The 15,716-nt window shown below is 40.5% G+C and overlaps 1 protein-coding gene across 2 annotated transcripts in view; it reads left to right on the plus strand.

Annotated features, from left to right (window-relative positions):
* Nucleotides 1-11,582, plus strand: part of pdpr (pyruvate dehydrogenase phosphatase regulatory subunit) — a 52,280-nt gene extending 40,698 nt beyond the window's left edge. For both annotated transcript variants that reach the window (XM_063066700.1, XM_063066701.1), the window contains exons 14-18: nt 1,555-1,667; nt 6,508-6,602; nt 7,200-7,289; nt 7,819-8,001; nt 8,768-11,582. In XM_063066700.1, the coding sequence (XP_062922770.1) occupies nt 1,555-1,667; nt 6,508-6,602; nt 7,200-7,289; nt 7,819-8,001; nt 8,768-9,172 (886 nt within the window). In that variant the 3' untranslated portion in view covers nt 9,173-11,582. The remainder of the gene's footprint in view (nt 1-1,554; nt 1,668-6,507; nt 6,603-7,199; nt 7,290-7,818; nt 8,002-8,767) is intronic.
* The last annotated feature ends 4,134 nt before the right edge of the window (nt 11,583-15,716 follow it).

A 15,716-nucleotide genomic window follows, 5' to 3' on the forward strand; every position in this document is an offset into this window, starting at 1 on the left:
AAGGCGGTGTTCCTCCAACCTGAGCGTGGCCTCATCGCAATAATATAGGAGGCCATGGATTGACGTGTCAGAATGAGAATGGGAAGTGAAATTAAAATGAGTGCCCACTGGGAGATCCCAGTTCTTCTGGCAGATGGAGTGTAGATGCTTGGCGAAGCGGTCTCTTAATCTACATTGGGTCTCTCCGATAGACAGGAGGCCACACCTGGAGCACCGGACACAGTATATGACCTCAACAGACTCTCAGGTGAAATGTTGCTCACCTGGAAGGACTGTTTGGAGCCTTGAATGGTAGTGAGGGAGGTGCTGTAGAGACAGGTGTAGCACTTGTTCTGCTTGCAAGGATAAGTGGCAGGAGGGAGATCAGTGGGGAGGGACGAATGGACATGGAGTCATGTAGGGACCGATCCCTGTGGAAAGTGGGGGTGAGGGAAAGATGTGTCTGGTGAAGGGATCCCGTTGGAGGTGGCAGAAATTGCAGAGATTTATGTGCTGGATGCGGAGGCTGGTGAGATGATAGGTGAGGACACGAGGAACCCTATCCCTGGTAGGGTGGAGGGAGAATGGGGTCAGAGCAGACTTGCATGACTATCGGGCTACAGCTTTTTCCATACGTTGGCCTAAGGAATCTCGCAGAAAGTGGAATTGTTTTGTGGTTTGATATGGAAGCTAAACTGAGTGCCAGGCATGGACAATTTTCCCTGGTACATTTGATTAGGTTGAATTTAAGCGATCAGCCTTGAAGTTGGAATGGCAGAGAAATTTCTTTAGCCAGAGAGTGATGCATCTGTAGAAGTTGTTTCCACTGTGGTTGTGGAGGCTGTCTTTGGGTATATTTAAGGCAGAGGTTGATAGATTCTTGATTAGTCAGGGCATGAAGGGATACAAGGAGAAAGCAGGAGACTGGGGCTGAGACTGAAAATGGCCTAATTCTGCTCTTATATCTTATGGTCTTAGTATTCAGCTTGTGTTCTAAAACTGCTCCATTTCTTCTCCAGCCCTCTAAATTCCCTCTGCACTTCCTGCAGAACATAACTCTCAGTGCCAGTTTGCCGTGTTCTGATCTGCTGGACAGTGAATTTTGCCAAATTGAAGCTGAGTTGAGCTTTCCTGTTGCTGGCACCTTGTTTTATTTAGCCACATCGTCACATTCCAGTACATTACACCAGTGTTTGCCAATAAGAACCTGGCTAACCGTAATGGAGCTACCGAATTGATGTCTGAAGATTTGATCACTCTGCCCAAAAAAAAAGGAGTGAGAGATATTCATTCTTTATGTATTTCATCATATTTGTTTTTTTTGTCAGAGTAAATTATGTTTTTTTTCATTAATTTTCTGCCAGCTGGTTTGAAAATCACAAAGTTCAAGTAGGAACAGAAGGCCATGATAAAATGTCTGTTAGGGAGCCAAATGACTGCAGAAGTAAGATGTTCATTGTTCTGTTGACGGCCATCAGTATGACAGGTGGGATTCTGTTGATGCTGCTTTTCACAATGCGGAATTTAACGTATGTTATTGTATGTTTAACGTATGTGTTTGTTATTTCTTTCCAGTTTCTTTATCATTTCCCCCACGGATCAGCAGGTACATTGTTGGTCTTGGCTCAAGCAGCATATCCCCAGAGACAATCAGCTGCAGCTTGAGGATGTAACCTGGAAATACACAGGTACTCGTGCATGTCGGATAGTCACACGCCACTACTGACAACTATCTTCAGTGGCTTTTGCCACATTTTGTCACTCAGCTGTTACAGTTACACTGCTTAGGAAATAAAAGCACTCTCAGAATTTCACTGAATTGATCTAGGCAGTGTCTGGCACTAGAGAAAGAGTTTACAAACTAACCACTGGGAGAAAATAAAAGCTTAACAAGCATGGAAACTGTCTATTTTAGTTAATTACCTGTTTTTTCTAGGACTGGTGCATCTCAAGTAAGTGTCCTTATCCCACTGTTCTACTCTGTACACCTATGACTGTGGCTAGGCACAGCTCAAATGCCATCTATAAATTAGCTGATGATACAACCATCGTCGGCAGAATTTCAGACAGTGATGAGAGGGTGTACAGTAAGACCAAAGAACTGATTGTGGACTTAAGAAAGCATAAGATGAGGGAACACACACCAGGCCTCATAGGGGAATTAGAAATAGAAAGGGTGAGCGATTTCCAATTCCTAAGTGTCAATATCTGAGGATCAGACCTAGACCCAACATATCAATGCAGCTACAAAGAAGGTGCAATAGCAGCTGTATTTCATTAGGAGTTTGAGAAGATTTGGTATATCTCCAAAGACACTGAAATTTCTACAGATGTACCATGGAGAGCGTTCTAACTGGCTGCATCACTGTGTGGCATGAGGGGTGGAGTACTACTGCACAGGATCGGAGTATGCTGCAGAGAGTTGTAAACTTAGCTCCATCATGGGCACTAGCCTGCATAGTATCCAAGACATCTTCAAGGAGCGATGCTTCAAAAAGATGGCACCCAGCATTAAGTCCCCCATCGCCCAGGTCATGTCGTGTTCTCATTGCTACCAGCAGGAAAGAGGTACAGAAGTGTGAAGGCACACACTCAGTGATTCAGGAACAGCTTCTTCCCCTTTGCCACCTGATTCCTGAAAGGACATTGAACCCATGAACATGACTCACTACTTCATTTTAGTTCTATATTTGCCACTCTATTTCTGTTTTGGCTGGATGACATTCTTCATTTATAGAGGCAGCAGGAGGTTGCTGGAACCCCTCTCTGATGTTGAGTACTGGGACGTTTCACCTCCCTGTTCAGCAGCTGTTGATCACACAGGAATATTAAACAAGAAGCAACACAAAAACGGCTGGAGGAGCTCAACTAGTTAGGCAGTGTCACTGGAGGGAAATGAACAGTTGACTCTTTCCCTCCAGTGCTGTTTGTGTTGCTACATATCCCAGCATCTACAGTCTTGTGGTTCCATGTTAAACAAGGAATCCAGTCATTTTAATGAAATCACATCCTGTCCGGAAAAAAAAAATTGGGGTAAGTATAGGCCAAGCTTCATTTATTCTTCATAGGAAAACCCTCCTCATCCCAGAAATTAGGCTTGTAAACCTACATAGCCTAGATTCCAAGAACAGTGTAACTCGGGAGTAGTGACCAAAACTGCACAGAGTAATCCAAAGGCTAGCTCACTAAAAGGCTCAATCTCACTGAGACTTCCTTGCAGATGTACTCCATTCCCCTGGAAAATGAGGCCAGCATACCATTTACCATACATTTGCTTGCTGCATTTGTATTTTTACTTAAACTGGCTCATCCAGATCTCGCTGGACAGAAGTACTCACTACCTTGTAATATTTAAAGGAAAGTACTTTCCCATTCTTTTAATTGAGGTACATCAGCTCATATTTTTCCAAATTGTACTTCATCTGCCACATTCTTCCCACTTGGATAATCTGCCTTCGTTCAGTCACTGCCTTTTCAGCACACTTTCCTACTCAACACGACGTCATCTGCAAATTTGGATATATACCTATTCGTCTATACCTATTTAATGTGGATAAATGTGAGGTTATCCACTTTGGTGGCAAAAACAGGAAAACAGATTATTATCTGAATGGTGGCCGATTAGGAAAAGGGGAGGTGCAACAAGACCTGGGTGTCATTATACACCAGTCATTGAAAGTGGGCATGCAGGTACAGCAGGCGGTGAAAAAGGCGAATGGTATGCTGGCATTTATAGCAAGAGGATTCGAGTACAGGAGCAGGGAGGTACTACCGCAGTTGTACAAGGCCTTGGTGAGACCGCACCTGGAGTATTGTGTGCAGTTTTGGTCCCCAAATCTGAGGAAAGACATCCTTGCCATAGAGGGAGTACAAAGAAGGTTCACCAGATTGATTCCTGGAATGGCAGAACTTTCATATGATGAAAGACTGGATGAACTAGGCTTATACTCGTTGGAATTTAGAAGATTGAGGGGGGATCTGATTGAAACGTATAAAATCCTAAAGGGATTGGACAGGCTAGATGCAGGAAGATTGTTCCCGATGTTGGGGAAGTTCAGAACGAGGGGTCACAGTTTGAGGATAAAGGGGAAGCCTTTTAGGACCGAGATTAGGAAAAACTTCTTCACACAGAGAGTGGTGAATCTGTGGAATTCTCTGCCACAGGAAACAGTTGAGGCCAGTTCATTGGCTATATTTAAGAGGGAGTTAGATATGGCCCTTGTGGCTAAAGGGATCGGGGGTATGGAGGGAAGGCTGGTACAGGGTTCTGAGTTGGATGATCAGCCATGATCATACTGAATGGCGGTGCAGGCTCGAAGGGCCGAATGGCCTACTCCTACACCTATTTTCTATGTTTTCTATGTCTGTCATTCATATTAATTGGAAGTTATGCACACGAAACGGTACTGTAGATGAACAGGCCTGTTGATCCACAATGTTGTGCTGAACTAATTATTCTGGTAATTAAATGCCTAACTAAACTAATACCTTCTGCCTGAAAGTATCTGAATCTTTCCATTCTGTGCTCATTTGGAATTGTTGTGGCCTTATAACTGATCCCTCTGGCACCTTAAAAACAGCAACAGTGTGACTTTTGGAATGAACCCACCAATCCTGACTGTTTTCTGTGTTTTATCTATTTCACTCTTCATACTAACATGCAATACCAAATGCTACATGCTTTGGTTTATGAGCAACCTTTTATGCATTTTGTTTTGTGTTTTAAAAGTACAGACAAACTACAGCATATCCATTATTTCCACATTTACAATTCTAATTAAATCCCCCAAATCGTTCATAAATGATGTCTATTCATAAGCCATGCCTTTTCATAATTTTCTAAGGAGTTTGTTACCGGATCTTTTATGACAAATCCACCATTTTGCTGTAAACCGATGCTTCATGACAGTATGGGTCAGAAAGTAACAGAAGATATCTGAAAAGTTATTTCAATGAGGTTTATGTAACACTAACTGTTATGGAATAGGTAATTGAGAAAATGATTTCAAATTAAGTTAGTATAAATGCCAGAGCAACACACACAAATGCAGAGACCCTTCATCAGGACAAGTGATGAGTCTGGGCCCTAAACATCGACTGTTTATTCATTTCTATAGATGCTGCCTGCAGCTTTTTGTGTGTGTTGCTCTGGATTTCCAGCATCTGCAGAATCTCTTGTGTTTGTAAATATTAGAATTTGTTTAAACTGGTGATGGAAACATTGAGCTAGTTAAGCAACATCCGAGGATAAAAGAAATACAGGTTGAATATCCCTTATCTGAAAAGCTTGGGGCCAGAAGTATTTTGGATTTTGGAATATATAATAAGATAGCTTGGAATCACCATCATTTCTGACTCTGAATTTATGTACTACTGGTAAGCAATCTTCGTCTTGCACTTGTTCATCACACACATGGACTTAAAATCATTACTAACCATTAATATAATGAAAATACAATGTGTGCAGGGTAACAACAGCAATGGGGGAATACCTGAATCAACTGCTGAACAACAACAGCAGGCTTTCAGTCTCCACCTCCGAATCTGTGTTTTGGTAAAAGGTTACAGTACAATGTATTTGTATTTTACCTTACATAAAACCTGTTTTTTTTTAGAAAAGTTTCTTTTAATATCAGTGTTTATAGACTTGTTTTAGTGTTAGATTTTCATCAGCGACGATCTTTGCAAACTCTTCAATGAATTTCTTTGCTGCTTTGTGGTCAGCAGATGCTTTACCTTTAAAACTTTTAAGTTGGAAAAAAAAATGTTGTGCCTTTTCTTATTTCTTCAGTGAGTCTGCTGAATATTCAGTTACCTTCAATTTTCAGTTCATCACAGTAGATCTCTGCTTGTATCATGATCAGCATACTATGAAGCAGCATATGTTCACTTCACTGACCCTCCATTCTTTCGATACATGGTCGAGATCTTCATTTTTCTCTTAATGCAGTGTTTTTTCTATTTCTAATTAACTTTGGCTCATAACCTATATGAGGTCACTTCTCAGAACTGTCTATATTGCACAGAGATCATTCACTGCTTGGGAACCTTCCCAGTGCCTTGTGGAATTTTCCATTTGTGATTTCATGTCAGTGCTCAAAGTAATTTTGGTTTTTGGATTTTGGAATCTTGGACGTGTATAGTTAATGTTAAAAGTCAATGACCCTGCATCAGAATTAAATAAAGTTAGAAATTTAACTGGCCAATTCTCAGAAAAACTGTAAAGCTTGTTACCTGAAATTGTTGAATTCAGCAAAGAGCCTAAAGAGCAGTGTTGTGCCCAGGTAGAAGATGAGATCCTGTTCCTTGGGTTTAGGTTGGATTTTCTTGAAAATATCAAAGCATAGTTTGCCTTTCTCTGTACCTTTTACAAAGCAGATATGTCCCTAGCTTATGGCACCTTGTAGTGGTAGCAAACTGGTGCCTCATATTGGCTCATGATCAAAGCTGATCAGAATTGAGGGTCTTGGGATATTCGTGCAGGAGAACCAATTATTGTAATGGTGAAATTGATCTCTTCTTCTCTAGCACTGAACTTGATTGGACCCCGTGCAATGGATGTTCTTTCTGAGTTGTCTTACGTCCCAATGACTCCAGATCACTTCCCTTCGCTGTTCTGCAAGGTGAGTCAAAGAAACGAACCATTAGCATTTACCAAGTGTCATCAAAAAATAAGGTCTAATAGTTTATCTATTTGGAATTAAATGTGTTGTCAAATAGTTCTTGGATGTTGGAGTCTTAATCAGTTCTCCTATTCAATTACTGTTTGAGATAGTTTTCCACATTTGCCTGTGAGATACCATGTCTGTGCATCAACAAGTGGGAAGTTCTAGCCAACCACAGCAATGCATTCAGTTTTTATTGACAGTGAGGAATATGAGCTTGCATACGTTGTTTATCTTAATGAATATAACGCAACTGCTAATTTCCATTTGTTGTACAAGCCTATGACTCCACTATCCTCAAAAGGAATTCTTCTTGGTTATTGTAGTTTTTGTGTCAGGGAACTGGAAAAGGAGGTTATTATTTGCTATTTCTTGTTGATGCAGCAGGACTACATTTCCATGTCTTATTTTCAGAGGTTAAGATTGGGTATTAATTTTGTCCATGGGTGTATTGGGATTGGGTAGGCATATCTACCAATCATGTATGTTTTTGATGAGAAAGGTGTCACTGAGAGCAGAATGTGCTGGTGTTTACTTTGCGCTTCTGTTTAACAGGAGATGAGTGTTGGTTATGCCAATGGTATCCGGGTGATGAGTATGACACACACAGGAGAACCCGGTTTCATGCTATATATTCCCATTGAGGTGAGTATTAATCATCTTAATCTAATAATCAACCATGTTACTTACGTTGATTTATCATTGGGTCTGTTCACATTGATGTAAACTGGAGTTAGGTATCAATGAGAGTATTACATACAAATGCATGATTTGGATTTGACATTTTTCATGAGATACACATATTTCAGTGAGGAAAACAAAGAACCATTTGGAGCAGTTTTATCCCAATTTATGTGGATAAATCTCCACTGATTTAGCAGTCATGGGGATGGAATTTAATTAAATGACTTGGGCTGGATTTTGTGTGTGTGTGTTTTGGGGGGAGGGGGAGGTGCGGTTTAAAATTTGTATATGCCCAGAATTGTACTTCATAATGGTATTTGAATTGCTGAACAATCTACTTGCAGCTGTCTTGGTTCACATGCATATGTTTGTTGGACCATTCCCAGTGGAGAGAAGTTTCTACTTCCAGGCCTGTACAGCACTGAGATTGAGTATTTTGATGAGATACAGCACTGGCAACTAATCGCTCTGACTCTCCTGCATTTTTCAGTACGCACTTCATGTCTACAATGAAATCATGAATGTGGGGCAGAAGTATGGAATCCGGAATGCTGGCTACTATGCACTACGCAGCCTCAGGATCGAAAAGTTCTTTGCATTTTGGGGCCAGGACTTGGATGCTAAATCAACACCATTAGAGTGTGGTCGTGAATTCCGAGTCAAATTTGACAAGGTCACTGATTTTTACAGGGTTTTTTTTCCTATTCTGAATTTAACCAATTAAGTATTTTTTTCAGAAAGGATGTAATGATTGGGTTAAATTGTAATGGAAGTGGCTAAGCTGTTTATTTTATGTACTTACTTTGCTTACTTTGTAAAATTTGCTCATCGGTTTTCATAGGTCTGGGTATTGCCAGCATTTATAGCCTATCCCTCATTCCTCTTGGGAAGGTGGTTCTGAGTCGCTGCTTTGAACCACTGTAACACTTGCATTGCAGGTTTTTCCCCCAGTGCTGTTGAGATGGTGTGAACTTAGCGGGGGATCTCCAAATGGTGGTGAATTCATGTGCTTGAAGCCTTACTGTTTCATGGGAGGTTCAAGACTTGAGCGGTGCTGTTGGAATAGCTTGGGTGAATAGATACACAGCAGCCACTGTGCACCACTGATAACTGGATAGGTTACTCATCTACTATGGATTCTGTATCAGCCTGGTAGTTAATCTGTGCACCTCATCTCGTCAGACTGGCACTGAGTGTGGAAAAGGAACAATGGAAGTTCCAGCAAGCAGGAAAGGGGTGGTGGTGGGGGTGTCCCTGAGCGATTAGAAATGAGTCAACACGCATCTTTGAACTTCACTGCAGATGTCATCTACTCTATATGAATTGAGCTAGGAAGGAGAAAATGTAAATTGGAATATTTTTATGAAGTTACAGGCTAATGTAACTTTGAATGTAATGTAAATCTGAAATTTCTGTTTGCTCCTGTTATTTAATTTTAGGGGATTGACTTCATTGGCCGTGAGGCATTACTACAACAAAGACAGAAAGGAATTTGCCGACGCTTTACCATGTTTATCTTGGATGATCATGACATGGATCTTGACCTCTGGCCCTGGTGGGGAGAGCCCATATACCGGAATGGAAGCTATGTTGGTATGACAACCAGCAGTGCCTACAGTTACACACTGGCCCGCCACGTTTGCTTAGGTTTTGTTCACCATTACGATGAAGACTCTGGAGCCAAGCTGGTGGTGACCCCAGAGTACGTCAATTCTGGGAACTATGAGATCGAGATTGCTAGACAGCGCTTCAGTGCCAAGGCCAAACTTTATCCATTCAGCTCCCTGTTTACCCAGAAACGGAGGAAGGATGAAATGGAACTGAGCAGCTTTCAAGGGAAATGAGACACAGCAGTGCTTTCCGGCATTAAGATAATGATGATTTGATGTCTCTCCCCTCCCCTAACCTCCCCTCATTCTTAAAGGCAAAGTCGTTTCTCTGGTCTTTTGTTTATTGTATATAAACAGCTTTTAAAAAGGTTCTGTGCCTGAAGGTACTGTATTTGGTTTTGCTTGCTTTAACCTACAGTGGAAAATGCTGCTGTGAATTGGTGCATTACTTTTGTTGTGTCTTTTTTTCAAGCAAATTCAGAGCCCCTGGTATTTTGGTTCCTTTGCTTTTTTTTCCAGATGAAGTTGTATGTTTTTGCAGGGAGGTACGGGCCTTGCATTGCTCAGCAAATATTTGGGGTGATCCTTTTGTTGATGACACGGGTTTCTGTGGTATTAGCCACTTCATAAGTGAGTAGAAGGTTTGAAGCATCTCAACAAAACACTCTATTTTCACTTTGGATCTGTACTAATTTGTATTTGTCTTCCAAGAACCAATTAGGTGCAGATAGCCTTAACCACTCATTGAAGAATCTGCTGACATTGTATAATTTGTGTGGTTCTGTGTTGATGAGCTCAATTTATTGTTATGAGAATTCTAGGAACTTGCAGTGATACTTAGCTATCTGCCAATAACCCACCCATGCATGTCCATTATGTGTTTCTTATAGTGATCCCAAATTGAAAAAGCCAGTAAATATATATTTTTTTGAGTTGTTTGTTAAAGTTGAGAATGAGTGAGACATCTATGAGGAATTTATACTGAGAGGAACTAGATAACATAGGTTTTCCTAGATTTATGGGCACAAGGTATATCAATATCTTTTGTTTGGTTCATCTCAGTGGGTATATGAGCTTTGTTTTATCTATACATTAATTTTGCAAGTTTCCTTAGTGAACACTTCCACTGGACCTCATTCTTACTATGTAAAGCAAATCTTGCTAGGGTGTAGTAAAAAGATGTTCTTGCCAGGAACTTCTAGTTAGTTAAGGCAAATGTTTTTGATTGTTTGCTGACTGGTTAGATTTATGATTCATTTGGTTATTGCACAAATGATTGTTTCCACCCGTATGGTTAACGACATCATTCTGAATGATGGAGAATGTCATTGTGTGTTCGTATACTGCCAAAGAATTAATGCCAGAGTATGGAGATACTCATTTACTGCAATGTGCAGCTGTTTACTGATTGATTGTTGGGCTTGGGGTGGGCAAGTATATTCTCTGGGAACTCACGATACAAATTTGTTAAAATAAGCAAATTTCTTTTAGTGAGTTTTTTCCTGTACAATATAGGAACACATGAGTCATGCTGTGTGACAGGACCAAGACATAATTGCAACATCTTGACTTAAAAATGCGTGTGGTACACTCAAATCCACTATTGCTAAATGAACAGTATATTTCACTTCTGGAATATGGAAAACAGTTGGACTCTTTCTATGGTACTTGCTCCGTTAAAGCTGGGTTGCTGACCCTGATACCTCAGTAGGCAGATGTAATGCTCAGTAGCGAACCATGGCCTGGTATTCAAAAGGTTCAAGGCTCTGTGTGGTTCAGTCGACAATTGACCACCTTCTCCACGACTTAATAGGAGTTATTAATTCCTATTGGAAAGCGATATTTGGATTGTGGGGGAGACTAATATGCCAAAACTTCTAGCCCATTATAACTAAATAACCTATTAGCAGACACCAGTTTGGTTTAACAAGTTGGAGGTAATGTACTTAAAAATATATATTATGGAGTTGCATTTTCCTTCCAGAGGGCTGTCTGCTGAACACGCATGACAATAATGATGCAACAGCTCAGCCTCTTTTCCTGTTGAAAAATTAGTTCCTTTTTATCGTGTGCACCACAGTTCTCTTTAATAAATTAACGCCTGAGATTTCAGAAGATTAGTTTTGAAGATTACTTAATGGTTTTCTTCCAAGACAAGTGTATGGGCCAGAGGAGATGAGGTTCATTGTTTTGCAAGGTTTTTTTTTTAGCAACCTTTTGTGACTAAGCCGTTTATTACACTCACTTTTTCAATAGTGGGTCCAGCTAACACTGGTAACTTAAGTTGAGTGTACAGTATCTCAGTCTCCTGCACTTTGCTGCACAGTGCAGTGACATGCATTGTTTAACTCAGTTATTGAAGAACCATGAATTTAGCTGAAGTGAAGAAAGTGGAGACTTCAGAAGTAAGGCAGGTTACATTTCTCTTTGGTGTTTATTTTAAATTGAGAATTTTATTTATAAGGAGTCTAGTTTGTATAAGTAATTAAAATATTTAAAAACTTAAACATATTTGCATAAATTTGTGGTACTTAATATTGGTCACCTTTCCAGTGACAACCTATTTGTATGAAGTGAATGTAAAAACAGAAAATTGCACCTCTTTTTAATAGATAACATTTCAAAACATGACTAGTCTCTGGATTCTTTTCTTGTGTGCTATGAGTTAAGGGTGAGTATTGTTTCTCCATGTTTTTCTGCAGAGTGCTTGCGATCTGTTCATAGACTGAGACACAGATCTTTTGTATTACTAAACATCAACAAGAAAACTAGTGAAGATCTGTGTTATGGTGGACCAAGATGGGGTTGTAGAATGTATATTTCTGCTGAATGCTTAGAGGCCTATTACAACAATCACTTTTTAATTGTTTCTTTCTCCGTTTAACGAGAAGCAAGACTGGGTTGAATCCTGACCTCTGCTAAGTGGAGTTTGCATGTTCTCCCAGTTATCATATGGGTTTCCTCCTACATCACAAAGATGTGCAGGTTGTAGGTCATTTAGTCATTGTAAGTGTAAGAACCGGGGTGTGTGGAGGGTGCAGGGTGTAAAATGGTGTCAATGGGGTGATGGTTGGCACTGATATAGGGTCTGTTTCTATGCTGTATCTCTCAATGTAAGAACCCAGGTATGTGGAAGGTGCAGAGTGTAAACTGGTGTGATGGTTGGCACTGATATAGGGTCTGTTTCTATGCTGTATCTCTCGATGACTCCAGGAAGGCAGTTGTGGATAAAGACAGCTAAAAGCCATTCAACGTTTTCTACTAAGACTGAACTGAGATTTTGGACTGTGCACATGTTAACAGTGTCAAAGCTGGTTTGCAAATGTGTTTATTTCTTGGGTATGTAAGTCCTAAAATCCAAGAGTACTTTACTTTTTCAGATGTGAATTTTGTGCAAAGAATCTGCTAGGTTGGTAAGTAAAAGAAGTGGGAGAAACAAAAAAGCTGGAAGTGTTTTTCAATCATTTTTGAATTGGGCCTGTTTGGAGTACATCCCATCTATCAAAACTAGACAAATAGGACTTACGTACAATATGTTTCGCAATCTAGTATATATTTAATTGAAATGTTAACAGTTGCACAACTTTAAATTATCTACACTTTTAATCTTAAATGCATGTACAGTGGCATGCAAAAGTTTGGGCACCCCTGGTCAAAATTTCTGTTACTGTGAATAGTTAAGTGAGTAGAAGATGAACTGATCTCCAAAAGTCATAAAGTTAAAGATGACACATTCTTTTCAACATTTTAAACAAGATTAGTGTATTATTTTTGTCTTGTACAATTTTAGAGTGGGAAAAAAAGGAAAGGAGCACCATGCAAAAGTTTGAGCACCCCAAGAGATTTGAGCTCCCAGATAACTTTTACCAAGGTCTCAGACCTTAATTAGCTTGTTAGGGCTATGGCTTGTTCACAGTTATTGTTAGGAAAGGCCAGATGATGCAAATTTCAAAGCTTTATAAATACCCTGACTCCTCAAACCTTGTCCCAACAATCAGCAGCCATGGGCTCCTCTAAGCAGCTGCTTAGCACTCTGAAAATTAAAGTAAATGATGCCCACAAAACAGGAGAAGGCTATAAGAAGATAGCAAAGCATTTTCAGGTAGACGTTTCCTCCGTTCGTAAAGTAATTAAGAAATGGCAGTTAACAGGAATGGTGGAGGTCAAGTTGAGGTCTGGAAGACCAAGAAAACTTTCCCAGGGAACTGCTCGTAGGATTGCTAGAAAGGCAAATCAAAATCCCTGTTTGAGTGCAAAAGACCTTCAGGAAGATTTAGCAGACTCTGGAGTGGTGGTGCAGTGTTCTACTGTGCAGAGACACCTGCACAAATATGACCTTCATGGAAGAGCATCAGAAGAAAACCTTTCCTGCATGCTCACCGCAAAATTTAGCGTCAGAAGTTTGCAAAGGAACATCTAAACAAGCCTGATGCATTTTGGAAGTAAGTCCTGTGGACTGATCAATTAAAATACAACTTTTTGGCCGCAATGAGCGAAGGTATGATCGGAGAAAAAAGGGTGCAGAATTTCATGAAAACTGTTAAGCACAGGGGTGGATCCATCATGCTTTAGGCTTGTGTTGCAGCTGGCGGCACGGGGAACATTTCGCTGGCAGAAGGAAGAATGAATTCAATTAAATACCAGCAAATTCTGGAAGGAAACTTCACACCGTCTGTAAAAAAAAAAGCTGAAGATGAAAAGAAGATGGGTTCTACAACAGGATAATGATCCTAAACACACCTCAAAATCCACAATAGATTACCTCAAGAGGCGCAGGCTGAAGATTTTGCCATGGCCCTCACAGTCCCCCAACCTAAACATAGTCAAAAATCTGTAGATAGACCTCAAAAGAGCAGTACGTGCAAGACAGCCCAAGAATCTCACAGAACTTAGAAGCCTTTTGCAAGGAAGAATGGGTGAAAATCCTCCAAACAAGAATTGAAAGACTCTTAGCTGGCTACAAAAAGCGTTTTCAAGCTGTGATACTTGCCAAAGGGGGTGTTACTAAGTACTGACCATGCAGGGTACCCAAACTTTTGCTACGGGCCCTTTTCCTTTTTGGTTATTTTGAAATTGTAAAAGATGGAAATAAAAAAATCTTGCTTAAAATATTAAAGAAATGTGTCATCTTTAACCTTATACCTTTGGAAATCAATTCATCTTTTACTCGCTTAGCTATTCACAGTAACAGAAATTTTGACCGGGGTGCCCAAACTTTTGCTTGCCACTGTATACTGGCCTCCAATTTGAAGAACACAGTTCATGAGACAATTAAGAATTACACTTCAGAGTACACTGTGCACTTGATCTTGAATGATAGTTTGTCTTTAACAGAGCCAGTTTAGAGAAGTTGATCTCTACAAAAAAAAACACGCGGTTCTAGAATTTTGATCAAACACTTTGAAAAAGCTGGATATACTGAACCCGTTTCAGTCTAAGCCCGGGGAGGCATTGTTCAGGAAAATTTGTCTAAATTGGCACCAAGTGAATGTAGAATTGTTTGCAACACACTGGTTCTGATTCTGTGACTTTGGTGTGAGCTAAAAAAAAAAAAAGTGGATGGTATGCTTGGACCAGTCTCTTTGTTATGCAGCAAATATTATGTTACAAGTCCATTTCCTCCACCAAACTCTGGTAAACACAATGCTAATAATAACTTTTTTTCCTTAGACAAGGCATTGCAAAGCAATATGAGCGAAGAGCCAGGTAGGTGAATTCAGATGTGTTTGGAATTTAAAAGTTCGTTTGGAGAATGGAGTTTATTAGCCAATTGGGCAAAGTAATGTTCATCACATTTGATCCTGGCATTCATTGGTCTCTCCCTCCCCTCATTCCCCATGCAGGTGACCTTCGTAGGTCAAATAATAGGAATTGGAACCCAGCTTGCACAAACTGTAATGCTGGAAGTTAGCAGGTAAGTTCCAACTTCTCTCCTATGTTTTGATTAACTTAGACTGTTGCTGCAACAACAAGGTTGGGAGGGGAACCAGTCTGATGTCTGGGTCCTGCATATTACAACTCACTCAAATATTCCTTCACAGCACTCCAAGGGGCACATTGCACAGTTCAGTGACCTCTGAGCTAAAGGAAAGTGCTTGTCTGAAAGGAAAGAACAGAAATTAGATGGATCAGTGCGAAATAAAAAAAACCGGGATACATGAATAATAATAACTACAAAAAGTGGATATCAGAAACTTATGCAAACATTGTGGTCAACACTGAAGGATTTTGCAAGCTTGTCAAATGTAGGTATGGCAGACTACACCGAGTGTTTTAAAGGCACATGTATGTGAAGGCATAATTAGTCTTGCAACTTGAATTGGTCTTTACACTGGAGCAGGAGGATGAAATAAACTTTTCTGACCTAATGGCTTTCACCACAGGGTGCTAAAGGGAGTACGTTAGCAGAATCATATATAATTAGTTTAATTATTATAAGGAGTCGGAGCTGGAACTGGATGAACTCCAGATCATTCGGGAGGCTGAAGGGTTGGTAGTTAGGACATATAGAGAGGTAGTTACACGCAAGGTGTAGAGCACAGGAGACTGGTTGACAGGAAGAGGAAAAGGGTTAAGTGCATCCCCCTCATCATCTTCGAATACTGTTGGGGGGGGGTGATGACCTAAAAGGAAGGGCGCAGCGGTCATGTCTCTGGCACTGAGCCTGCCTCTGTGACTCGGGGGGGTGGGTGGGGGGGTTGAAAAGGCACGCTGTGGTGATAGGGGATTAGGGGAACGGACAGGAGGCTTTGCAGGTGAGAGCAAGATTCCTGGGTGC

The sequence above is a fragment of the Mobula hypostoma genome, chromosome 14, assembly GCF_963921235.1.
Source record: "Mobula hypostoma chromosome 14, sMobHyp1.1, whole genome shotgun sequence".
Taxonomy (NCBI): Eukaryota; Metazoa; Chordata; class Chondrichthyes; order Myliobatiformes; family Myliobatidae; genus Mobula; species Mobula hypostoma.